Genomic DNA, 27711 nt, shown 5'->3' on the forward strand with positions numbered 1-27711 from the left:
TACATGTTCATTTTTCTCAAGAAAAAGAAAAATACCTCACCTAATGCTGTTAACACACAGAGAGCCCTGTCAGACAGCTGGTATTATTATTAAAGGTTAAAAATAACAAGTCAAAATGAATATAATGCATTTTTTACTAGGCTATAATAACAACGGGGTGGGTGGACGACGTGTGAAAAGTGTCAATCGCTTGAGTCTCACGCTAAATGAGTGAGCGTTGGTAGCCCTGACTCTCTGTGCTCAGTGTTGGTCAGGCTACATTATAGCCAAAATATCGCCATATAACAGAGGTTGATTTTTTTTTTTGGCCATTAGTTCAGTGTCCGTCTGCTCGGCATCCATCTTCACCTGTTCTCCGCTGCACACCGGAAAAAGTCACGGTGTGACCATAACGTTACACACCACTGCCTAAACCGAAACTGACTGGTCTTCTTTTTATTAGCGGTGTAGAAAATGGACAAACAGCTCTCAGAGAGAATGGGTTTCATGTCCACACATGCATTTATTTATTTCATAAAATCGCAGCATTTTGCGTCATATAATATCGCATAGGCTTGACATCGCGATTGCAATCGTGCAACACTAATCAAACATGTACTTCCAACAATTTTTGGTAAATATCTTGTATCCTGCATGGTTTTTTTTAGAACTGAAAAGCTACACACTCCATCAATTAGCGTTAGAAGAACTGTTGCCAAATATTGTTGTGCTTTCTCGTGTTTGGTCGGATTCAGTGTCCGTGGAGGCGTGAAGAGAAGCACACAACAAAGAGAGTCCATTTCAGGAATTTTACTTATCAAGACACAACTTTACATCAACGGGGGTTTTATGCTCTTGCCCAGTGCTGATGGGTTTATACAACAATCCGCATCGGAGCCTGCGAGCAGGTTAAATTGGGCCGGGGCTCTCACATTGGCAACACATTATTAGCTTCTTGATAACTAGTGCTGCACGATTAATCATATCGCAATCGCGATGTCAAGCCTATGCGATTATATGACGCCAAATGTTGCGATTTTATTAAATAAATGCATGTGTGGATAATATGAAACCCATTCTCTCTGAGAGCTGTTTGCCCATTTTCTACACCGCTAATAAAAAGAATCAATGTTCCTCCTGTGAGATCCGTAGTTGCGCGGGATGTGGAAGTGCGCAAAAGTTCCAGAAATGTACAAAAAGTGCCCTGGCCTTGAATGACAAGGTAAGGAAAATAATCAAAATTAAATAACCAAGAGGTTGACCATGTGATTTTTCTCAGGAGGTGTTTTAAGCATTTTACTTCAGACACCGATTATCAGCAAACTGCCAAGAACTGCTTGCTGACTACTCAAAATAAACTAGCAATACATTCAGCATATTTGTATTTGATCTGTGTGAATTAGAGACATATGAGACTTGCTAGACCTACTTTTAGCTACCAAGCAACCTTTCCACAAGGATAGATTGATTTTATTTTTGTGACTTGTGCATATGTGAAATGATGCAGAATAGGCTGTGTGTGTGTGTGTGTGTGTGTGTGTGTGTGTGTGTGTGTTGTAGTAGTAAAGAGAGAGAATGGGAGAAGGAAGTTTGTGTGACCTGGTCATCACAGACCCAAATCTTCTCAGCTGTTGCTACTGTCATATGCTGCACTGTCTCTTCATGTGGCACATTATGTTTGGCAGATTGTATGGGTCACTATATCATAACAAGGTAATACAACTGTAATCAAGTGATGACTGATTAACAGTAATGTAAATACTAAATGTCCTAATACCTGTTGATACTACAATGCAAAGTATATGCTCTTAACCTTGCAGTTTTTAACATATCATGTAATACTCAATTTCTCCATTTTTTTTGCACAAAACTCTACAGAAAGTGCAATTTAATGGTTTATTTTTCAAAAAAATTCCCAGGGGGGCATACCCCCGGACCGCCCTAGGGAGAGCACCCCCACATAATAAATCCCTTTAGCATACTGACGCTAAACGTAAACAAGCAGTGAACTAATCCCTATGTAATGACGTAGCCACATCTGATTGACTAATAAGAACACATTATGTATATGTGAAATAACTGTAACATGTACTTACTTAACTAACACTATAACAATATACTAAAACATAATTCCAGCAATAATTATCCAATCATAGACTCTTAAGCATTTGCCAATTTAAATCCAAATAACGACGCTTTTTTTGGTCGGGCAGTGTATATTAAAATAGAAAACAGTTGTTTTAGATCGTAATAATATTTCCCAACATTACAGTTTTACTGTACTTTTGATCAAATAAATGCAGCCTTGCTGAGCATAAGAGACTTCTTTTAAGAACATAAAAAGTACTGACCCAAAACTTTTGAACAGTAGTGTATGTCTGATTATATAGCCTAGATGGAGGGTGCTGGAGGTTGAGTAACCTGCATGGAAAAACTCATTATTTCTTGTGGCGCAGATGCACACTTCACCTTTAACACTCCTTCCCAAAATGACAGTTGGGTTTGCACACACCTCTGAACTACAAACATGCTGCAACTTGTTCACATTTCCTTTGAAATCTGTCTAGGAAAGGGGCATGTTCTCAAGGAAAGCCTGTCGGCGGGGTGAATCACTGACACGGGATATCTCACAGAGATATCTCTTCTAACGTTCTCACACTTTTCCTGTTCACTGTCAAAATAAGCTCACACATCCTCCCTCCTGACATGTTCCTACACAACATGCTTGCACAGACAAATTAATGCTACTAATTACTTGCATGGTAATCTCACTGTATGTCTAGGAAACTTATTTTATCACATTTTGGAAAAGTATACTTGAGAGGGAACATGCCTACAAACTGTAATTAATGTTACACTCAGATTATGTTTCCTGTCAACTGGGCTGTGAAGTCAGTCATAACAGATTAGTCATCAGTGTGTATACAACAAAGATTCTACAGATAAAAACATTAGGACTTGTTCTTTATTGTGGTTGGTGAACTGCAACATAACGGTGACATACACATTCTGGATGAGATATTGCATTGCTCCAAGATAATGTGACTAATTTCAGTGTCTCCATGAGTTAGTTAACTTTAAAATGATTTTTGATTTGCTTTTAAAACTGCCATTATGTAACATGATTTTAACCATTTAGATAATTCATTGAAAATAGTGAAAATGAGCAGATTCTCTCTTAACCCTTCGGAGTCTTGGGCTATTTTGGCCATTTTTGAGTACTTTTATTTTTTTTTAATTTTGCAACATAAAAAAATGTTTACCATACCAATGTTTGGTATAATTTTTTTCAGCACAACATCACCTATATGATCAGACAATTAGTTTTTCACTTTGATGTACTCTATCAACATACTGGACCCAAAATCACACATCCGAATAGAAAAATTATAGCTTTTCTACTACAAAAAACACAAACATGCTCAATGAAGCATTTTAAAAGGTTTAAAATGTAAACACAAGTTGTAAATGTCAGCATATACAGGTACAATTCAGATATAATCAACCTATATACAAAAAAAATATGATTTACAAAAAAAAGCGTGTGTAGCTATTGGCTTTTTTTCTTTCTTTTTAGCTCAGCCACTTTTAAAAAAAAATGTTGTGCACACAATCATTCAGAGAGCTATATTTAAGGCCTTGCATTCCCAGAGTATGAGGGTTCGCAAATAGTGAAATACAACATAAAACATTTAAAATTGAGATAAAATTAAACTATATGCAGCAAAAAGCAGGTGTGGCAATAGGCGTTTTTTCTTTTCTTTTTTGCTTAGAAACTCCACAAAACACTTCATGTACAATTACACAGATAGCTACATTACAGGGATTTCATTCCTTGAGTAAGAGGGGTTCCTCAAAAGTGCAAATATACCATACAAAAGGTAAAATGAACACAAAATCAAATTATACATACAACTATTTACAACAAATATCAGGTGTTTTTTATTTTTATTTTTTATCTGTGCCTCTCCTCAAAACAGTTTAGCTAAATCTACTCCTAAACTACCTAAACTACTCCTAAACTACCTAAACTATCTACACTACTCCTAAACTATTCTCAAAATCTACTCAAACTCTTCCAAAAACTAGCAATAATCTCTCTCTATATATAACGTATATATGTCTCTCTTTATCAACTCTTCATGTCCTCTGCCTTTCAATTTTGCGTCTTAGCTCAGTTGGCTCCTCCTCCATTCCCTAAAATGTGCAGCCTGAAGAGCAGAGTCAGCAGATTCACACATTTTTCTCCGTTTTGTTTTATGACAAAAACCGACGAAGTTATTAGAATAAATGCAACGCCTGTCGCATCCCATCTTGCGTTCTTTTACGAACGCGTCAGTATTTTTTTATATAAAGTTTAAATGATCATATCTCCGTTTTTACTTGGTCTATCAACACAAAACAAAAAGTAAAATAGAATTTCAAGCCAGCACTTTCGACAGAAGTGGACGGCAGCGCTCAGCGTGACTTTGTTTTTATGCTTTGACGTCTTAAACTGGTCATGTAACTTGATCACGCCGGCGTGATCGGCGACCCCGAAGAGTTAAAAAGCTATTTCTACCTAAATTAACCTTTACAAGTAACTTTCGTTTGTGTAACCTAATGTAGTCTGGTTGATTTAGTCATATTAAATTACATTTTATACTTTGATAGTAAGGATGCATCGTTATTCTGGCAAATACCAATAAATGGCCACTAATAACGTTCTTGTCCCATTTTGCCAAAATAAATAAAAAAATTAAAACACTAAGATCTAAAATTGGCCATACATTTAGTGATTATAACATAATAATGTATGAAAAACAGATATTCATTTTGAGATTACATTGTTGTTATTTTTTTTTTAAGATTTAGAAAGGTAGGCTAAACATAAAAATAGCAGAAATTAGTATGCACAAATATCCAATAACAACCAATAAATAAAAATCTTAAACACTATAATATTCTGCCGAAACCAATATATTTAATAAATCCCTATTAAAAATATAACCCGCCTCACAGGTTAGATTATACGAAAGCTAAACTTGAGGGTAAAATTGACCCTTCAGTTTCGCCATTATGCGATAGATGCAAGAGCTCAGATGGGACGCATGTTCATACTTTTTGGTTTTGCCCTGAGATTTCTGAGTTTTGGAAGAACACATCTAGGTGGTACACAAATGTTTTTGGAGAAGATAGCAGTCCAGATGTTGAATTAGCTCTGTTTGGATCTTCTGACCCTACATTCGCGTTGACGCATTCTCAACTATTGTCTCTTATGTTCAGTATGGGTATTGCTAAAAGGGTGATCTTGATGTTTTGGAAGTCCACTTCACCACCCAGTTTTCGTAAATGGCTGGCTGAGATACAGTGGTGTGAATAAGTTAGGCCCCCCATGCTAAAGTTGCCTAAAAAGAGGAATAAAAAATCATCTTTTGGAAATTGATCTTAATGGCTTAATTGGAAAAATGAGGAAAAATCCAACCTTTAAGGACACCAATTTTCTTTGTGTATGAATAATGTATCATAAATAAATAAATGTTCTTCCTTAAAATACAGGGTGCATAAGTCATTGCCCCCCTATGTTAAATTCCCATAGAGGCAGGCAGATTTTTATTTTTAAAGGCCAGTTATTTCATGTTCCTGATCAAGTTCCCTTGGCCTTTGGAATTAAAATATCCCCACATCATCACACACCCTTCACCATATCTAGAGATTGGCATGGTTTTATTTCAGTTAGCCTAATAGCTGGTTTGATTTGCATTGAAAGATGATCTTATGGAAAGTACCCCATGCCAATCTCTAGATATGGTGAAGGGTGTGTGATGATGTGGGGATATTTTAATTCCAAAGGCCAAGGGAACTTTATCAGGATGCATAGTATCCTGGATCCATGAAATAACTGGCCTTTAAAAATAAAAATCTGCCTGCCTCTATGGGAATTTAACATAGGGGGGCAATGACTTATGCACCCTGTATTTTAAGGAAGAACATTTATTTATTTATGATACATTATTCATACACAAAGAAAATTGGTGTCCTTAAAGGTTGGATTTTTCCTCATTTTTCCAATTAAGCCATTAAGATCAATTTCCAAAAGATGATTTTTTATTCCTCTTTTTAGGCAACTTTAGCATGGGGGGCCTAACTTATTCACACCACTGTAGTTGCTTCCCTCAAGCTCGAAAGGATTCGTTTTTCCAAGATTGATGCTTCTAAAAAATTTGATAAAATCTGGGGCCCCTTTCCTAGGTATCTTTTTAAGAGTTGTAAATTGGAATTTTTTATACGTTCACTCAGTTTTCAATGTTTTACTGAAGTTGCCTGGAGTTAAGTAGCCTATGGTTTTTAATTGGTGTTTAATTATTTATTGTACATGGCCTGGTTTAACATGTATTTTTTTATTTTATCTGGTGCGTGTTCGGGGAGTTGGGGGGTGTTTGAGGTGTTCTTTTTGTGTATGTTTATGTATACTATACTTTTTTATATATATATATTATGTGATGCTTTAATTTGATCTGTTTTGTGTAGGCCCTATGTATAAAAACTGTTATAAATTATATATATATATATATATATATATATATATATATATATATATATATATATATATATATACATATATTATATATATATTAGGGTTGTCACGATTCTCCAAATCCTCGATTCGATTACATTTTCGATTCTAAGGTCACGGTTAGATTCGATTCTCGATTTTTTTTTTTTTAAGCACAGGTTGCTGTTGCTCCTAAAAAGCTGACATCAGTTCTTCGCAATCTCACACATCTCTGTTATTATCAGTGAAGCTGACTGCACAATGAATCTTTCATAATATATAGTCTACACTTTGTTTGTTATAATTAAAGGATTTGCCAGCTTACAGAATTCAGCACTGAACAAAAAGTCCGTTTTGAGCGGTGAGGAGAGTCTATCTTAAATGCTTCTGATTGGTCATTGCGTTCAAGAAATCAACACATATGTCTGTGATTGGCTAAATCGCTCAACGCTGCAAACATGTTATAAATAGAAACTCTGGCCTGTAAATCGTTTCTATTTTGTTTTAGTTGTTCTTGTTGCTTTTTTGCAACAGATGAAAAAAATGTATTAGTTTTTATATGTTTTATTCATAGATATTTCTAGTTTGCGGGAGTCCAGCGAATCTTTTTATTCTCCCGCACACACAGAGTGAGTGCATTACCGCCAGCGCTCGCACTCGGCCATCATATCTAGTCCCGCGCCGCACTCTATTGCGTTGGGAGTGCACGTCTATAGATCAAGAGCCCGGGCCGAGGATAGTGACGGGAAATATCGGCCAAGTTCGGGCTCGGGCATAGAATCCAAGTTAGAGGACTCACAGCCTTTCAACACGTCTGTTTTTTCCCGCGCCGGATGAGTCGTTCATGAACAATCCGTTCATTCCATTTGTCACGCGACAAATGAACAAAAGACTCGGAAGGTCAAGTATTAATGTTCCCTGTAAATTACTTTTGACTGCATTATAATGATTTCTTAATTCAGAATATGATCAAGATTGCGTAGGTGGATGTGTTCGGGGAATTTGCCTGTTAAAAGTATAACATTTAAAGCCCCTGAAATGACTAGAAAAAAGATTAGTTAATTTTGATGAACGAGATTGAACAATAGAGTCAGTAAAACGATCCGAACTTTCCATCACGGGCGCGACATGGGGGCGTGGCAGTATCGACGATTCCATTTTTTATTTCGATTTTTGAGTTTGTGAATTCATTTCGATCGAAATCGTGACACCCTTAATATATATATATATATATATATATATATATATATTAGGGCTGCAACTAACGACTATTTTAATAGTCGACTAGTCACCGACTATTGAAACGATTAGTCGACTAATCGAATAATTATTAAATTTTTCTAAAATTTAGCATGAGATTGCGTTAATTCTGTGGAAAATAATAGTAAACATATATGAAATGTACATGAAATGAAATGTATACCAATGAAATGTAACATCCAAAACAAAACGTATTGGCTTCCATGTTATTTAAATCTTACCGAGGCGAGTCAAACTCATTCAAAATTCATTCAACTGTGCGACGTGCTTTCTCTTTAAATGTTCGTGCATCACCGAGGTGCTGCCGTGATACGCAAGGACTGCTTTGCAAACCATGCAGGTAATCTTTTTATTCGCCGTATCCGGGCTAAAATGCTCCCAAACTTTAGATGTTTTGGTACGCGCAGCTGCTGCGTTGGACGCCACCATTTCTGTATGTTATCGCTCAGCAGAGAAGCTAATGCGCATGTACGACTCTCGGCAGAGATTGTAATGAAGAGAGATGCCTCGGTCGGCAAAAACATGTCTGCCGACAACTTCGACAATGAAATTTATTGTCGACTATTTCTATTATCGATTTTTGTCGACAACGTCGACGAATCGTTGCAGCCCTAATATATATATATATATATATACATACAATTAAACACATAAATCCCTCTGTTGTCCTTTCATGTGGCTTTCCGAAAATGGCTTGTTGCAGAATCTCATGGAAACCACACCTTGTCGTTCTTTGAAATCCTGTGTGATTGTTCAAAATCAGATACATATAGCTTTTTTGGGATGATACATTCAAGCAGTTCTTCCAACCACTGGCACATTGATACATCTAGAAGAACCCTTATGGTTAATTTGAGTGAGCCACTCAGTTTAAGGTCACAAGACTTACATGCTCCAAGTAACACTAGGGGTCCCAATGGAGAATCAAATCGGAAACATATGCAGTTAGCCGCACTGTGGGGTCCAAACTTCTAATTACATGATGAGCATCAACCAACCACTCTTTCATCCTCAAAGCAAAGTCAATGGCAAATGTTTGAACCTGTGGACTTAAAGGGTGCTTCCAAAGATTATAAAGTGTCCTCTTTTCTGTTTGTTTGCTTGTTTATTTAGCACATTTTTATGCTGACATTTTATGGCCATAATCTGTGTAACTTCCCTTCAGACACAACATACGTCAGACAGCTTGACTTTATAATATAGAATGTATTATAATATGTACCATTTTCTCATTTTTTCTCATTTTCTCATTATCATTTTTTAAATATTTTTTAAAAAAAGCCTTAATGGATTCATGCATTCATTAAATTCAGGACTTAACGTTATTTGAATAACCAATTCTAACAACTTCTATTAAAACAAGTTTTCTTGCGGTTATATTTCTTACCTGACTGGAAGGTTCACTGCTTATTGACTCAGTTTTGTAGCTTTCAGACAGGCGTGAGTGGGATCGGCTGGGCAGGGTGGCCGTGCTCCCCACCTTCAAGTGATTGGAAATCACCTCTGAGGAGCCAATGACCGGACAATCATCGGTCGGTGTGTCCTGAGGGGTGCTGCTCTCTGGGGATGTGACCTCTGCCTCCATGGAGCTGTAGCCATTCTCATGCTCAAAGTCCCGGCTATCTTTACTTTCTTTGCTGTCGCGAGTGAACGAGGAGCGGGAAATAACGCCAAATTTGCGGGTTCGTTTTCCGTTTTGCCCATTCTGTGTGGGGCTGCCAACAGGCTCGTTGGAGACATTGCGCCGGTGCTCTTTAGAGACGTCCATGCAGTTGCCCCCATTGTTGCCATTGCATGGAGGGAGAGGAGCTTTGCGTTTGATTCTTCGCAACATGATCAGGTAGATGCAGCCTCCATTCCAGCACTGGTCCGCCAAGTAACTGTGGGGAAAAAAAAGAAAACAAACTGCTAAAACACATGATCAATGTAAATCAACCTGTTTGGTAACAAAATATACACATTTTCTCACATTATTAGGGATTACTGAGCTGTCCATCAAATCAAGCATTTACACATTAAATACACTAGTCAAATACGTTTATGAGTTTACAGACCACACCCAAATGACCCATTTTCTATTGTTGAACACCAAAGGGGAATTTGTTTTTTATATTTGTCCACTCTTTTACATGTAATGAAAGCGAATGAAGACTGGGACTGCAAAGTTGTCAAAACACCTTTTTTTCCTTTTCCCAAATCTTAAGAAGCCTTTATTTAGAAATTTTGACATCAACTGTAGCTCTTCTTGGTGCACTGCCTGATACAAGACAATAGTAATGGCTGCTGAACATTCAGCTTTTTACCAACACGGGAACACATTACATTTTCAAATATATTCAGATAGAAAACGGTTCTTTTAAATTTTTGTTAAAATTCTTTCAAAAACAAAAACATAAAAATCGTACCAACCCGAAAATTTTGAACGATAGGGTATTTCACCTTTTGTGTTATATAAAAGGTCATATAATACAATCATGTGAGTTTAGAACAACATGAGGAGAGTAAATGAAAGAATGTTCTTCTTTTTTTGTGTGTGTGTGTGTGTGTGTGTGTGTGTGTGTGTGTGTGTGTGTGTGTGTGTGTGTGTGTGTGTGTGTGTGTGTGTGTGTGTGTGTGTGTGTGTGTGTGTGTGTGTGTGTGTGTTTGTGTTTGTGTGTGTGAACTATGCCTTTAAACTGTATAATTCTGAGAGCAAACAAAGGATCTTCTAAAATGTCATAATTAATGGTCATGGATTATCTGGGAATTTTTTAAATATGGAAGGGCACTGATACAACAATATTTTACACCATGTCTAGACAAGTCCAAAGACAGATATAATGACAGAAGAAACTGATATTTGGCACCTCAGGGACATGAGATCACTCCGCATTAGCTGATGCAAATAAGAAGTTTAACTGCTAGCTGCAGAATACACTTTCACAGGTTTATCATACATGACCTACATTTTAGCTTTTCTCTCATATGATTCTCATAAAGAGTGCTTGGATTGACATATTTAGCTGTATACCGAACATTTTTGACAATCTCAGCTGGTTGTGACCTGAAATGCTATTATACATTAACAAGTTGAAATGATCATAGTTAATAATTTCTGCTTCTTGTTTTGCAAAGTTTGGTTTAAATGATGTCATATAAAAGGGGACCCCAAAGCATGAAGGATCTTAATTTTGGCTATTTTTTAATCGAATGATCTCATCCTGATATCCTTAAAGGAATAGTTCTCCCAAAAATGAAAATTCTGTCATCATTTACTCGCCCTCATGTTGTTCCAAACCTGTGTGACTTTCGATCTTCAGTCAAAAACAAAAGAAGACATTTTAAGAAATGTCCATAAAATGGAAATCTTCTTTTGTGTTTCACAGAAGAAAGTGATACAGATTTGGAATCTGTTTGGTGGTGATTAAATGACAGAATAAAATTTTTGGGTGAACTATCCTGTTAATGCGTTAAAACAGGCCAAATAAAGATGGCCAAACTTCAGAACAACCATCTACTCATAAGAAATGTAATATTAGGTCAAAAGAGCACACACACCTTGAGTGTAACTGACGTCAGGATCCCAGGGTCAAATAAATGACCAATGTCCTTCAATATTAGGGAAACACTACATCCAGTGGCGCTCACAAGTCTAATTAACAGTGGCTGAGTGATATGTTTCCCTGGCTTCCAGCTGTACAAAGGCATGGGGGAGTGGACTCTCTATGACAATGTAACCCTGACTAGCCATACTGACAGTGCTGATGTAACACACCAACAAAGCATTTGCTTACATCCCCTAAACAGCAAGCCAGACAATGGAGGAGATACTAATGAAAGAGAGAGGTGTTTTAGAGAGAAAGAGTGTGATTAAATGCATCATGAATGGAATATCATAAATATATGCTAGTGTTTTTTTTTATTTTACCTACTGTCATCAACAGCAGTAAGCCTATATTCAGTATCAACACCCTTAACAAGTCATAGAGAATATCACAAAAATTAGTCTAATGACAGTTTTTATTCATGTGTGGTTGTTTGATGGTTGGCATCTTTATCCAGTGCCATGCCATCAGTAAAATACCATGCTACAGTATATGCTACAGTTAATCACCCCTTTAAAGAATGTATGTTTCATGACATACCTCACTTAAAGTGGTAGTCATGTATATGACAACCTCTGAGTTTGAGCTCAAATCATCTGTCAAAATGCTGCACAGTGCACTCTGGCCAGCTGCAAATGACAGAGCGAGGTCAACAGAGTCTGACGTTTAGATGATTACAGAGCCTGGATGTGCAGGCATACCATATGAATTCACCATCAAGATTAGCAAGAGCTGTTTTCAAAGTAAACAGAATGCACGAAAGCTTCAGCTCCGATCCTCTCTGGAGATCAGGATCAATGAGGTATGCAAATTCACTCACATTGGATCTCCTGGATCTAAAACATGCTGAAAGTACCAAAGTACTGAAACCTGGCAAGTTAAAAATACAACAAAGGGTGGAATGTTCAGGAAATAGCAAGATCACAATTCCGCAAAGAAGATCTAGGCAGAGTATTTATGCAGTATCTGACAGCGTGCTTGCTTGTAAGATTCAGACGTTTTAAGGTAAGAAAGCACATATGTGGAATTTGTTGGTTTGACAGCAGCTGTGGTCTCGTTTTTGTTTAATGGGAGAGAATGGACTTTCGGTCTCTAGTGTTCCTTTTTTGTGGCGTTTCTTTCCCTCAGTCATCTAGCTGATAATGAAAAGTGTCTGACCTATTTCTGTCATGATCGACTTTCCTTGAGCTTTCCTTTTCGATAAGAACAAAGTTTGCAATGTTGTGGAACTCGAGACAAAAATCGTCCCACATGAGAATTAACGGAGAAAAGGAGAAGATATTTCGACATAACTCAACTGAATCTATCTTGGCACAAATCTGCTACACATAAAATAAAAATCTGCTTTCCTAGATTCTGGTGATATCCCATCTCAATGGCAGACTGGAAAAGTTTCACTGCATTCCAAATGATGCAGATAGATGACACTTTGTCTGGCTCGGCTGTGTAAAAAACCTAATTTGTGTGCTGCAACGCCATTTATCTTAGCACATAAAACCATTAAAATATTACTGATGATTTCTTTCCAGATAACATTTGGACAACTACCATGCATGTCCCAACACTTATATTTTGCCAACAGAGGGGAAAATATGAAAATATTTGAGGATATTTTGTTTGTCACTACTCCCATTTAATCATGACTTCAAATATTCTAATGTTAACAATGAGATCAATAACATGAATTTAGGGTGAATTTTCATTTAATGCAACTTACAATTCACCTAAAAATGAAAATCCCATCATCATTTAGTCACCCTCACATCATTCCAAAGGACCAGACTGAAAAATAGGTGTAAAGAAAATAAACCTGATATGTCATATTTGATATGCAAGCTACAGCGGAGACATTTTCAGTAAATAACAACCTAAATTTAGTCTTTATTGTATGGCTTCAGAAGACATACAGACCATGTTTATAAATTAGATAGAAAACCAGCCAATATATTATTCAAAATGCCACACTTAGTGTTCTGCGGAAGAATGTCAAAGGGGTTTGGAGCAACATGAGAGTAAATGATGATGACACAATTTTCATTTTTGAAAATGAGTGTCTTAAGCCTGTAGTGAGTGAGTCTGAACCTACATCATGACATCACATACTTAAATCACGTTTTAGAACCACAGTCCCATGTCATTACTTACTCTTTCTAGACTGTTCAACTCATGCTTTGCCAACCCACAGATGCGGGATCATGAGCAGAGGGCAACATAAACATTACATTACCACACAATAAAGTGATATAACAAGACCCTGTAATGATGCTCATCAACCTCATATTAATCAAAAGCCATAAAGTCCTTTCATTCAGGCCACTGATCAAACATTTAGCCAACTACCATCTGCATTGCTGAGCCAGAGTAATGGATGTAAACCGCAGAGCAAACTGCATGGAACGAAAAAGTTATCAGTGGAGGTAACGAAGGAAAGAAGGAACATGGATGCAGATGAATGGTTGAAAAAAAATGGTTCAGCTCTGTAGCCGTGGTTTGCTATCTCAGCAGGTGTGTGCCATGTACTAATGGAACGCTGTCAGACGATCGCACACATCAGTGTCCCACCAACGCAGACACGTTCATCATTACACCCGAGAGAAAAAACTTAAGTGAAAAATGAGATAAAAACCTGCCATTCTAATGACCTGTCATGCAAATCAGCATCTGATAAAGACCAAATAAGAAGAAAAAAGCCATGATCTCAGCTCTGGCACAACAACAAGGAATTTAAGCTGCTGTAAAAGCTAATGGGTCTCGAAAAACCCAGCAACAGGCCTCCAATGCCTCTTTCAGACTACACCACAGCTGCAGTAGGGGAAATCCATCGATTCCAGGCAACCACTATTTAAGCAGAATGGTGACCAACACGGATTGGCTGAAACAGTCTCGAAACGGTGCTCTCTGAGCAATGTGGAGTGATTTGTTGTTGTGGAGTGGAGAACAAGACCTTTCCCATACAGTGCTGGCTAAATAATTCAGAACATTGTCTCCCTCCAAAGCACTACATTTGCTTTTCTGCAATCTTGGATTTAGCAGACTCCTCAAAGTGGTGTGTATGCGTGGATTGTATCGTAGACGCAGATGTCAGGTTGGCTAGATGCTCATTTATATGCATAGCTGAAACCTCCAGAAAAGACTTTTCCCATGGCTGTGAGCCAAGCGACTACAGATGTGAATAAAAGTTTGCACCTGGATATCATATGATGCAACGGATCCTGCATACTCACAAGAATAAACTGATACTGTGACAGGCCAAGCAAGGAAATCCCATTTCTTGGGTTGGATTTAGATACTTTTCCACCTTATTCGCCATAACCATAACGACAGAAATACCATTGAGAGTTAGCTTATGATAGTTTGTCACGTTATGACAGTGGATTAGGGGGACAAGAGGAATGTAAAGAACCCTAATCAGATTCAGAAGCACAAAGAGCTGTATTGCCAGGTGTGCTTGCACAAAGGAACTTTTTTGGTAATGAAGGTTCCAGTGCACACATATTAACAAATAAACAACAACAACAACAACAATAAGATAATACAATTTTCAATACATTATAGCTGCAACCAGCGATGACAGGCCCAAGCCCTGGCGCCATGGCCACCCCGATGGCTTCATGTCAACTGTGCTTGGTGGGAAATATGCATTTAAAGCTTTTAAATATAAAAGGACTATGTCAAATTTGTTTGAATACGCCACATTTGCAGGCACAGTAAACTGATAGAAAAAGATAAGGCCTAAGAGCTTTTTTATCCTGTAATGCAGACAAAAGCACAGAGCAATTAATGAGTTAAACCATAAACCATGAAGTCTGTTAAATAGACTCTCTCTCACACACACACACTGAGTAAACCTGTCCAACAGTGACACACAGGTAAAGTTACAAAGGGAGTCTGTGCACTGTCTCTCTTGCTTCCCCTGAGCCCAATGAGTTTTAACAGACCCCCTAAAGCATGCAGTGGGTTTGGTTGGGGGTAATTGAGAATGAATGGGGAATGAATCGAGCTATGATTGGATGTGATTGGTTATGACAGGATATGATTGGTTTGTGCGATAAATCCTGCTTCTTCATGCATATTAGTGAGTTAGTCTGAATGAACAAAATTATGGCGTTAATGGAAAGTCACATTAAAAAGTAAGTAAACAACTCACCCACTTATCACTGCTTATGTCACATCAAAATCAGACTTGTAATGACTTCGAAGGGTTTTTTGGTGAGCAATTATTTTGGTGAGATTTAAAGGTACATCGATTGTATCTGTGTTTACTGTGCTTGATGACTGATGATCCAAAAATATGATAATATTATTATCATATTATCATATCAATATAATAGAACAGCTGAACATCAGTTCACAAATAAATATATTGTTTAAATTGTAACTGCTTTTAGTTATTATTATTATTATTTATAAATGTAAAACTGCTTTAAAGCACTAAATTTTGTTTTAATAAATAGAACATTAATCCCATTGATAATGTAAAAATACAAAATAGAATTGTATTTGCTTTCTTACGTAATGTAAAGTAAAAATGTGAAAATGTGATAACCTTAACTGGGACATGAATTTACCATACACGCACGCACAAAAATGAGAGATCACATATGGCAATACAAAAAATAGATATTAGGTATTAGGAGTAAATTTATATTTCTGGCTTATGGACTTTTCGTATCAATGATAATTATGCAATGTATAATTATTATATAAGCACTTCTATCCATATGATGTAAAACGAAGCTTCAACACTATGTTTCAGATTATTTTTATGTATTTGTAGAGTCTGATAAAGGTCAGGGTCCAGACAAAACTTTGATTAATGTATTTGAAATGTACTTAATCCTAAAAAGTTTTCAAGTAAACACATTAGAAACAATCTATGATCAGAAAGGTTGGATTCAGCACATACTCAAGAACAAAACACTGATATTTCTCCAAATACTATTTTAAAAGTATCTGCCCAAATGCATCAGTGGCTCTTGACAGGTTTTGCTTCGGCACCCAGATTTTACACTGGAGTATGGATGTAAAAAACGGGTACCAACACAAGAAACTGTCAGAGCATCACATGATTAACTTGAAGAGAAGAACATGTGAATGAACAGTCACATTAATAACAAGCACCAGAAAAATAGGATTAAGATTAGGCTCATGCCCTGCATTTGCTGCAAGAAAAAAATAGACGTCACAAAAAGTATAAAAACAAAAGAATATAAAAAAAATATTATATTAGCAAACAACAAATCTTTATTCTACAAACTTAGATGTGTGTGAAGACTCAAGGAAGATGATCATCCTATCATTTGATTCATGCAATAAATAACATGTGTCATTTAGTGGCCATATAATTATTTGGACACCCAAATCACTCTTAAGATTTGTCTGAATGCATTATATAACAAAAACTAAACAGCAAAAAATTATGCTAGAGAACTAACTTTTTCTGAGACTAGTCTATTTTTTTTTGTGTGGATGTATGAACGTCTCAAGTTAACACAGGTGTCCTAGCAGACGTATTGTTTTAAAAAGAAAACCTGCATAGACATTTAAGTGGTTTAAAAGTCCAAATACTTAGTGGTTATTGTACAAAAAGTTAAAGCCTAAATGCAACTTCAAATTGTTTACTTGAAGAGTATGACCCCAACGTTTGATGCATCCACAAAAATCTTTTAAATACTCTGTAAAATTTCTTCCCTCTTGCCTCATCCAGGTTACTGAAAAAAAGGTCTTTACTAAGAATCCAAAAGCCAATGCTGGCTAGGAAATGAGGAAAATCATGCTCTCACTAGGCTGATTAACTAATGATTTGGATTACAAAAAGAGCTCAAAATGAGACCAACTTGTGAGGAAAGACCAAGGAAATAGAAACATTTGTGAGTCTAAACGGACTGAAGGGTTAAGAGAGACAAATGTTTAAAATATTCACCATACACTGTTAATAAGCCAAAAGGCTAATGAGATGACCTAAGCAAGGGGGAGGATATGCCTCTAGCTTTTAACAAGAGCTTCAAATGGGAGTCAAACCACGGACATTTACACTTCTTAAAGGAGAACTCTGGCGCAAAATGAACCTGGGGTGTAATAACACATTGGTACCGAGTCGACTGTTCTCTGGGATTTGTTTTCATGATAATCGAGTGTAAAGGGTTTTATCTCTAAAAACTGTTTAGCTTATAACGCTAGTATATGGGGCATATAATAAGTAAAAAGAGATCACTAGTTAATACCACTAACAAGGCTAAAAATAGCCCCACACTAACACGATAGCTTAATGAGGGTCTCTACATACAAACCGAAGCACTGAGAACTTTGTAAGTGTACAGACAGTTTGATAATAATATACTTTATATAGCCAGTACCATCAGGTATACAGGCAGGAGCCATCTTTGGAAAACAGTCTCGACCAGTCGAACCACGTACGCCGTGCTACGAGCTGAACTGTGACTTGTAATCTCACAGTTCAGCTCACTTAGCACGGCGTTAGTGGTTCGACTGGTCGAGACTGTTTTCCAAAGATGGCTCCTGCCTGTATACCTGATGGTACTGGCTATATAAAGTATATTATTATCAAACTGTCTGTACACTTACAAAGTTCTCAGTGCTTCGGTTTGTATGTAGAGACCCTCATTAAGCTATCGTGTTAGTGTGGGGCTATTTTGAGCCTTGTTAGTGGTATTAACTAGTGATCTCTTTTTACTTATTATATGCCCCATATACTAGCGTTATAAGCTAAACAGTTTTTAGAGATAAAACCCTTTACACTCGATTATCATGAAAACAAATCCCGGAGAACAGTCGACTTGGTACCAATGTGTTATTACACCCCAGGTTCATTTTGCGCCGGAGTTCTCCTTTAAGGCATTTCAAACAGTTAAGCGTTATGTAATATGAAGAAGAGAGGCTACTGAGCATATATTCACAAACTTTATATGGGGGTGTCTTGTCTTTATAACCGAGCCTTGAAAATCCTGGACAAGAAGAGAATAAGGTACCATCATTGTTAAATTCTAAGCAAATATAAGATTTTAAGTTATGCTAATTTTATCTCCCTGCACTTTGTTAAATTGGTCCTAAATAACACTGCTCCCCCACACCTTTGCAAAACAATAACAAGACAGCAAAGTGTTACCAGACCCACAACTCGAGCAGTGTTAAAAGGCAATTGTTGTATCCCTTTCCGTAGAACATCATTTGCCCAAACTGCCTTTTCAGTAAAAGGGGTGAAATTATAGAATTCTCTACCAGACCACTTGAAATATATTCCAACATTACCCACCTTCAAAAAAATACTAAATTGTGGTTAATTCAGGAACAATACTGCTCTCATATTTAGTTTTTGCATTGTGCTCTCTCTGTATACTTTTTTCTTTCATTTTCATTGCATTTCATTTAATTTGATCTCTATCTCATTTATAATAATGTTAGTCTGTATTTTTATTTTTAACTAAAAGCCCTACTAGAGACAAGTGTTGTGAATTAGCTTTAGCTAAAAACACTATGATACATACATCAGATAAAGATAGTTTATCTATTATGTTTTTTGTATCTGTCCCTATCTAAATAAAATAAATAAATAAACTCAAAACCTATACTCAATATTATTAAAGGGGTGGTAAAATGCATTTTTTCAAAGGCTTGATTGTGTTTGTGGGGTGCACTGTAACATGTGTTCATGCTTCGTTTCTTAAAAATTTCATTATTTTTCATATATTTTACCTTTATTCTACACTGCTCTGTCCCTCCTTTTAAAAACGGTCTGATGGTTTCCTGGTTCTATGAAGCCAGTCCCTCAAAAATCTGCAATTGGCTCAGATTGGTTAGCTGGCCCAGTGTGTTGCGATTCGCTAACCTCCTAGTGCACGTTTCCCGGAAATGTCACGCCCCGTACCTTTACCGGTAGTTTGCTATGGTAGTTTGTGCTTTGGTGTATTATAAACAATGCCGTCAATAAAAACAATCGGACCCGGGGAAACGTTAGTGAAGATGATCGAGCAGAGCCTGTTCAAGAACGGCTGTTAAACGACGTTTCAGAAAGGTTTTTCAATTGTTTACTTCCTTGCTACAACGTACAATTAACAATACGAACTATTACAGGAAAACACGACGAAAAATAAATCATACTTACAAGGTTGTGGCCCGTAAACAAAAGCTTCTGTTTCTTAAAGTTGGAACTGCTCCATCATTCAGGACAAGCCGATGTGCGAATCATGCATTGAGTTGGCGAAGATTGTGAAAGCTTTCCTCCGTAAAATGTGCAGCACAGAGAGCGAGATTTGGGTCATAATTATGAGGGACCGGGTTAAAAATAAATTTTAACCATTAATCCCTAACTCCCTCATCCCTAGGAAGGCTGAACAAAGTGGACCTGCAATCCGGATGAAAATAACGGCAGCGTTTCGATGGCATTGCGACAACTCATCTCCAAAACAGCAATATAAAATGGCCTCGCCCCGCTTAAGTATTCTCGGAGGAGGGGTTTATGCTGACGTCAGCATATCCCATGGAATGTTGTGTAGTCCAAAACCGGTCGTTTGCTGTAGTCCTTAGAAATTGATATTTATAAAAGCAAATATCTCCCTTTCCTTTGAACTTTGAGTGCTGTAACTTTGCAGATGTTGTTTATGCTCAAACAGCAACATTTACACACTAGCTAAAGTTAGAAAAGTGAAATCGTGTTTTCCCACCCCTTTAAATGATTCCCAAGGAATCCTGATTTGAGCATCCTATTATGTGTCATATTATGTTCCTATCCTATGTCATATTTTATGTTTCCACATTAAAATTAATACAATTCCTGATTCAATTTAAAACTAGGGCTAATTCACTTCCTATAGGTTAAAACTGGAGGCAATACGGCAGAAATTTGCAGATACTGTAAAGACATTCCACAATGCGGTGGAGAGCTAAAGTTATAACCTCAGTCAGCAATCTCCCCATGAACAAGCCTACAGAGGGGAAACAGAGCCCACCACAAGCGGCTCTGCAATTGAACACTCTCAGATGGAGAGACAGATGTCAGGACAACACACAGCTTTTCATTTCTTCTGTGTGCAGTGTAGCATTTTTGTAAGTGTGTGGGTTTTAGTTTTTGGGTACACCAGTTTACAAAATAGTTTACTACTGGTAGCTCTGAAATATACAGTTTCTGTTCAATCAATGATCGAAACAGACGTTTTAAGTAGCGTTTCTCCGATGGCACGTTTTGACTGTGTTCAGCGTCTTTTTCGTACACACAACGTGGATAAGCTACAACAGTTAAACATGTCAGGTGTGTGGGCATTTAACTTTAACGTCACATTTACCTCAAGAAAGCTATTCAATGGCCATAATATCATTAGTTAGCTAGAAAAAAAATCTAGAGAAGCGCATTTTGCTAAATACATGCTCTGTATTACATATTCATTTTATACTTAACCTGTTAGTGATGTCTCCATTATTAATGTATAAATAAATATGTCATGAAAACAAGTCATTACAGTTTATTGTCTTTTAGGCTAAATGTTTATTTCACCAACAAACTGGAGTAGTAACAATTATATTAAAACGTTGATATAAAAACTGCTTGAGTGTTGATTATTAAATAAGTTTGATACATAAATTGATTATTTAGAATTTATCTTCGGTGCATCCTGAATTTTTGGTTTCGGCCCAGAATTTTCATTTCGGTGCATCCGTATTTTTTTCTCAGTAATCCTTAATGAACAGAAAACTGAATTTTTGAAATATAAATATTTGGAAACATTTTAAATATATTTAATGTCACTTTTGGTCAATTGAATGCATCGATTGTGAATAAAATAGTATTAATTTCTTTTTTTTTAAATTGTACTGAGTGAACTCTCACCTTTAAACGGTAGTTATAACCAGATGCTGAAACAGGGAACCGTATTCCCATCACTAACATTAGAGAGACAGATGGCCATCCACCTCTAAACTAGTCAGCATTGTGGAAGCCACAACAAAATTGTTTGTTTGGCACAGAGACAGCAGTCAAACAACCCAAACATGACCCATTGCTTTAAATAGAGCTTAGTTACCAAAAAACCTGTTCCAATTGGCTGCTCAAATCTATTACTCCCTTTGGGGGCTCAAACGAATTTGGGAATACACTAATCTACAAATACTGACAATGTTCTCTGAAAGCATTGGGATTCTGCTTTTCAATGAATGTCATATGTCAAATGAATGTCAACTCATAAAGAATGTCAAAAGAGAATAAAAGCATTATTATTCCACAGAATATGGCATATACAACCCCTTTCCATTCTTTAAATTTTACTGAAGTCAGGATGCAGAATTGCAGTAATACATTTTGTGGAGAGAATATTCAGTGCAAAAAGTTGACCAAAGCACTTTTTGTTCATTCATAAATTCGAATCTGTGTCAAGCCAGTTTCAGATAGCAATTTTAAGACATCCGAGGATATAGAGTATGCCTCTTTATGCAGTGCTGGAGGAGAGCTTATGTGACTCAGAGATAAGTAGATTTATAGTCCTTATTTACCCAGCGCTTCCTCAGAAATAGAACACTTCCATTCACAGAGCAATAGCTGAAGCTCTGCCTTTGGTTTCATCTACTATGAGTTCAGATAAGACCAACAGGCTACATGAACACAATCACATGGTGAACAAATAATAAATTGGATTCGGAAACATATTAACACACAGCTTTAACAGTGTCATTAAGTGCCATTTAAACCAAAGTCAAATATTATTCATTATTAAGAAATATTTTTTGTTACTTTCTGCCAGTAATGAGATGTGTAGGATCTGGGAAATGAATGAATGCTATTGGCATGTTTAACCTGCATGTCCATTTCTGCAACAAACATGGGAGGACATGGTGTCATACCAGGGAATCCCAGATATTTGTCAAAACAAGAAGCATGAAAAGCTGTTCAATGTTGTTGAGAACTGATATTCACACCCATTAAAAATCATTACAGTAGCAACACTTACATGATAGCCTACATGTCAGCCTATGCAACAAAAAGTGAACTAATATGACAAGATCATCAGTAAGATTTCATATATTATGCTACTTATTTCTCCAATAAGCTGCAAATATAATGAATCACGTCACTAACAGCAAGCACAATACATAAAGTCATGCCTATGAAATTGCGTATACCTGAAACGTTCACTTCCACCCCTTCATCATAATTTTTGCGGTGAGGTCAGTTCCTGGCAGCTGGCACACGCTGTTTGGGCTCCTGTGAGTTCAATAATCATAGCAATCATCCGTATAAAGTCCCTGAGCGACTTCGCTGTATGTTCATGGAAATGTTTCTAACAGCTCGAGTGACTCGCCCCTTTCATGTGATCTACTCAGAGCTTGATTAAAGTCCATGGCTGCTTTTTTTCCACAGGACAGCCTGTCGAATACGGACAGTATCCGTGCCGTGAGATTGTCAAATGAAAATAAAGCTCGGTTCGGCGCTTGCGAACTTTGCACGAGCGTCAGGGATCCATTATCCAGGGAGTTGCATCTCCGCGGTTGTGAGATTGTTTGGATCGTCCCGCCCCTTCTTCAAACTCCCAACAGAAGAATCTCACGGTGAATCTCAGATACTGACACCAGAAGGAATAGCCTACCACAGTGGCGGTGTTTTAGGTCATCGTGAACTATACCTTCTTCCTAACTGTACTTCTTCTCATTTGGATAATATTACGGTTCCGATTCCATTAAATTATGTAATTAGAATATTAAGGCCAATTAATTCATTCATTTTTATTAAATGATCACTGACTAGCCTACAACAAAAAACATTAAAGGGATAGTTCACCCAAAAATAAAAAATATGTCAGTAATTACTCACCCTCATTTTGTTCCAACCCCGAAAAGACCTTCGTTCATCTTCTGAACACAAATTAAGATACTTTTGATTAAATCCGAGAGCTGGATCAAAAGGTATAAAGGATAAAGGGTAACAACCCTACACCAACTTGTTTTTAGCTATAATGATCTGTAAGAATGGGGCTTTATTAGTGCTGTTCATTGACAGTAACTTATTTGACATTTGGGTATAAAGTGTTTTAATTCTACAATATATGGTGTAAAAACGTCTGAGTGCTGCCCTCTTCAGGTTGAACGGTGGCTACTGCAGTTGAATTCTCCTATTGGATCTTTGCGGTGGTACATGATGTAAGACGTGGCAGGTGATGTAAGCAGGTTCCAGCTCACCACGCCCTTGGTACGAGCTACCACGCCATTGACAGTATAAAAACCATCTTGTTTCGTCAAAACCACTGTAGCGAGTCAGGAGTTGGAATTGCGAGTATTGAAAACGACCAGGTTGAATTAATGAATTAACTGGACTTAAAGCTCCAGTAGGTAACTTTTGTAAACAAATATTTGTTAAAAACTGTCATTATGTACTGATAGTAGAATATGAGACAGATAATCTGTGAAAAAATCAAGCTCCTCTGGCTCCTTCCTGTGGTCCTATTGCCATTTGCAGAAAAACACCGCTCCCGGTCAGAAACAACCAATCAGAGCCAGGAGGAATGTCCTAGCAGTGTCAATCACGCTCGTGTACGCGCTGATCACCCCTCTCTTGCACAGCGCGAGCGCGTTCGTGACTCTCCTGTTCGAACTCGTTCATCCAAATGAATGAATCTTTTTTCGAGTCATTTCGTTCATTCAACGAACGAAATGACTCGAAAAAAGATTTGTTCATTTTGATGAACGAGTTCGAACAGGATCACGAACGTGCTTCACAGAACAGAGCAAGGCGAGCATTTGTGCTTATAAACTTAAAGTTTTTTATTTATTTTTGAAATGACCGATCGTTTCGCTAGATAAGACCCTTATTCATCGTCTGGTATCGTTTAAAGCCCTTTGAAGCTGAACTGAAACTGTCATTTGGTCCTTGAAACGTTTGTGTCCTATTGAAGTACATTATATGGAGAAAAAGCCTGGAATGTTTTCATCAAAAACCTTAATTTCTTTTCGACTGAAGAAAGAAAGACATGGACATCTTGGATGACATGGGGGTGAGTAAATTATCAGCAAAAGTTTTTTTTAAAAGTGAACTAATCCTTTAATGTAATCTTAATAGCTATTTATAACTTATAGAAAGAGTGCAACGTTATAAAGTTACATGTATGGCAAAATACATAATGATTTGAGGACCAAGTTTGTAGTCAAAGTATGGGCAGGCATAGTCAATGTAAAGCATATTGTTGATGTTTCGTTCCTATTAGTGAATGTTACATAACTGTTTATAATCCGCCGTCATCGGTGGTCCTGCTTACTAGCCTGCGCGTTCACGGCAGGCTGCACTGTGGGGGAGGAGCTGTGGAGGGAGGGCTGTAGCGCAGCAGAGAGCAAGGGGGTTGGACCTGTAAGTTGTGCTTGTTCAAATTTTCAGGCTAAGTCAACATTTTCTCAAAACTCCCTACTGCAGCTTTAACACTCTGGTCTTGTCATATTTCATAGCTATACCTTGGGAATCTCCCTACAACAGACATTCTCTACCAGGGACAGTGAGCTGCAGTGCCCACAGGTGCACCTGTTTAGACAGGTTAATTATTAACACTACATCATACCAAAATTAACCTAAATGCATGGGTTTAAAATTTTTGATAGTTCCGTTGATAGCATTTGCAGCTGTAAATTAATCCGTCACTGCGGTCTCAGGTGCACGCCGCAACCCCTCTATCTAGGCCCTGCTGGGCTCTGCCCACTTTTCCAGCATTTTTCAAATGTTGCCTGTGGGTGGACTCAGGTTTTTTCAAACCAGGGGTTTAGTTACCCTTTAAAGACATTGTTAAAATAGTCTAAGTGACTACAGTGGCCCAATCTTAAGTTTATCAAGCGACGAGAATACTTTTTGTGCGCAAAAATATCAAAAATAACTACTTTATTTCAGCTATTCATTTTCTTCTCTCTGGGCCTCGAGTCAGTTCACGTAGTGTAATAGTGTAGTGCTTCTGTGTTGTATGTCACAACTAATAGTGAGCCTACGTGTGATGTACAACACAAACGCGCTATGCTTTTACACTACGTGAACTGACTCGAGGCCCACAGAGAAGGAAATGAATAGTTGAAATAAAGTTGTTTTTTTTGCGCACAAAAAGTATTCTCGTCGCTTGATAAACTTAAGATTGAGCCACTGTAGTCACTTGGAATATTTTAACAATGTCTTTAAAAACTTTTCGGGGCTTCCCTTAGAAGCCTATGGAGGAGTGATCCAGCTCCCAGATATAATCAAAAATATCTTAATTTGTGTTCCGTAGATGAACTAAGGTCTTCAAGGGGGTTGGAACAACTTGAGGGTGAGTAATTACAGACAGAATTTTAATTTTTGGGTGAACTATCCCTTTAACATCCTCGTGTCGGAGACGGTAGTTCGTATTAACGCTTCAAATTATTCAGAATTGTTTGTCATTCACTAAAAAGAACCGGTTTATAAGCAGGCTCGGCTCCAGCTTTGAGATGAAAGGTGGGCCAAATGATAATCCCGGTGGGCCGGGGGTGTTCCTTTTTTCAACATGAATATCATTATAATAATTCCCAGAATAATTAATGATTTCAGATTTTATATGTAAAGGGGCAGGTTTTTAAAGTGACTACTGTTTTTAGAAGCATAAATAACTTGTTTTATGCATATATTTGGCTAATTTTCCTGCTCATTTTATACAATTCTGTCACACATTCAATGATGCATTTTCCTTTAATGCCTCAAAATGAATCACATGTCTATTATTAACACTTAATTAATAAATATATGCTTTTATAGGCTCTCTGTTGGTGGCAGAGATTCAAATGATTTAAAGAACAAAACCCCCTCTTTTTTTGCAGAATGTAATGTAAGAATGTAAGTGTAAAACACTTTTTTTTAATCTGTATGTTCAGTTATTACTGGTTTCTGATTTGAACATCACTGAATTGAACATCGGACCAATTTTGTGATTGGTTGTTATTTGATATGGGGCCAAGGTGAGCCAGGTGGGCCGCTGAGGGGCCAGGGTAGGCCAAGCTCCTGATTAGGTGGAGCCAGGCCTATTATAACAGTCTTTCATTATGAAATCGGAGTAGTCACACTGTAGATTCAGTAACGATGATTACAGCGGTAGTTTAGTACAACAGTATGGTGATGCATTACTAGATGCGAGAACCAAGTCACCATAAAATCAAAACTGACCATTCGTTTTGTGGAATATTACAGTATTTCACGACTTCACACTTACAAATAAGTCGGATAGATTAAATTGGTAAATGTATTTGGCGTGCTGTCCGGGGAGAGGGCTCTGAAACTTCCACTTCATGCTGACTTTAAAGGAACCTAATGTAATAAAAATCATTAAGTTATGAATAAGAACCTCTTCATGGTTCTGAAACAAATAAATGTTGCACGCGATTATGACCATACAGTCATATTGGGACATAGGCCGAAGCTTAGAGAGCTCAACGCACTGTAACTGAAGAAAACACATGCAATTGAAAAAACACCAACAAATTAGGAAATTAAGAAAACATCTTCATCAGTTTGACAACACATGTGCTGCAAATACTCACAACGCAACCAAATACAGAAATGCACTGCAAATAGGACAGACCGCAAAGGAAATGTTTCAAGGGGACGCCAACAAGTGATGAACCTGGCTGGGACATGCTTACTATTCAATGTCTATTCGTCAGTGGTGTTGTCGATGACCTGAAAGGTGAGTTTTTCGTTTATTTTAACATCCTGATCATATGAGTTGTGAGAATTTGCAGTGCGTTTCTTTATTTGGTTGCCTTGTGAGTATTTGCAGCACATGAGTTGTCAAGATGTTTTATTAAATTGCTGGTGTTTTTTCAATTGCATGTATTTCCTTCAGTTGCAGCACGTTGAGCTTTCCGCACCTATCTATATCTATCATACCTATATGAAGATATAGCTAGGCCCTGACACACAATGCCCTTTGGGTTGCTGGTCACTTAAAACATGATTGCAAAGTCGAGATTCTCTGATTATGTTAAAAAGGATAAATGAATGAATGATATTACATGCAGTTGCATTTTTCTTTTCTTTTGGAACGTCATTTGGAAATAACATGTAGTGCAGTAGACAGTTCCTTCCACTTGGCCTGTGCAATGCTGTATAGTTTACTGATACGGAAAGTATTTAACAAAGTATTTGGGTTTTGTGCAGTTGTAATATCATGGCTCATCAGGGGAAAACTTTTTCTGGTTTGGTTGACTGATGTGACCTTGCGCAGTTTCAGTCATGCTGGAAGTGAGCATTTACCTTGAAACTACTTCAAGACACTGATTATGTCACTACTTTTATATGTTTTAATCATCCATTCAGACAGATTTCAGACAGAAATGTTGTCCGCCCTCCTGGCAGGATTATAATATCCCAAT

General features: G+C 37.3%; 1 protein-coding gene across 3 annotated transcripts in view; it reads right to left on the reverse strand.

Moving 5' to 3' along the window:
- Positions 1–27711, reverse strand: part of pdzd2 (PDZ domain containing 2) — a 112585-nt gene that overhangs the window by 33854 nt on the left and 51020 nt on the right. For 2 of the 3 annotated variants that reach the window (XM_077231332.1, XM_077231333.1), the window contains exon 3: positions 9162–9654. In XM_077231332.1, coding sequence (XP_077087447.1) covers positions 9162–9654 — 493 coding nt within the window. Of the gene's footprint in view, positions 1–9161; positions 9655–22485; positions 22898–27711 lie in introns of those variants that run through there. The other variant, XM_077231334.1, reaches the window with a different exon arrangement.

Source organism: Siphateles boraxobius, unplaced genomic scaffold, assembly GCF_051911475.1.
Source record: "Siphateles boraxobius isolate OS27281-9 unplaced genomic scaffold, OSU_SipBor_1 16, whole genome shotgun sequence".
NCBI lineage: Eukaryota > Metazoa > Chordata > Actinopteri > Cypriniformes > Leuciscidae > Siphateles > Siphateles boraxobius.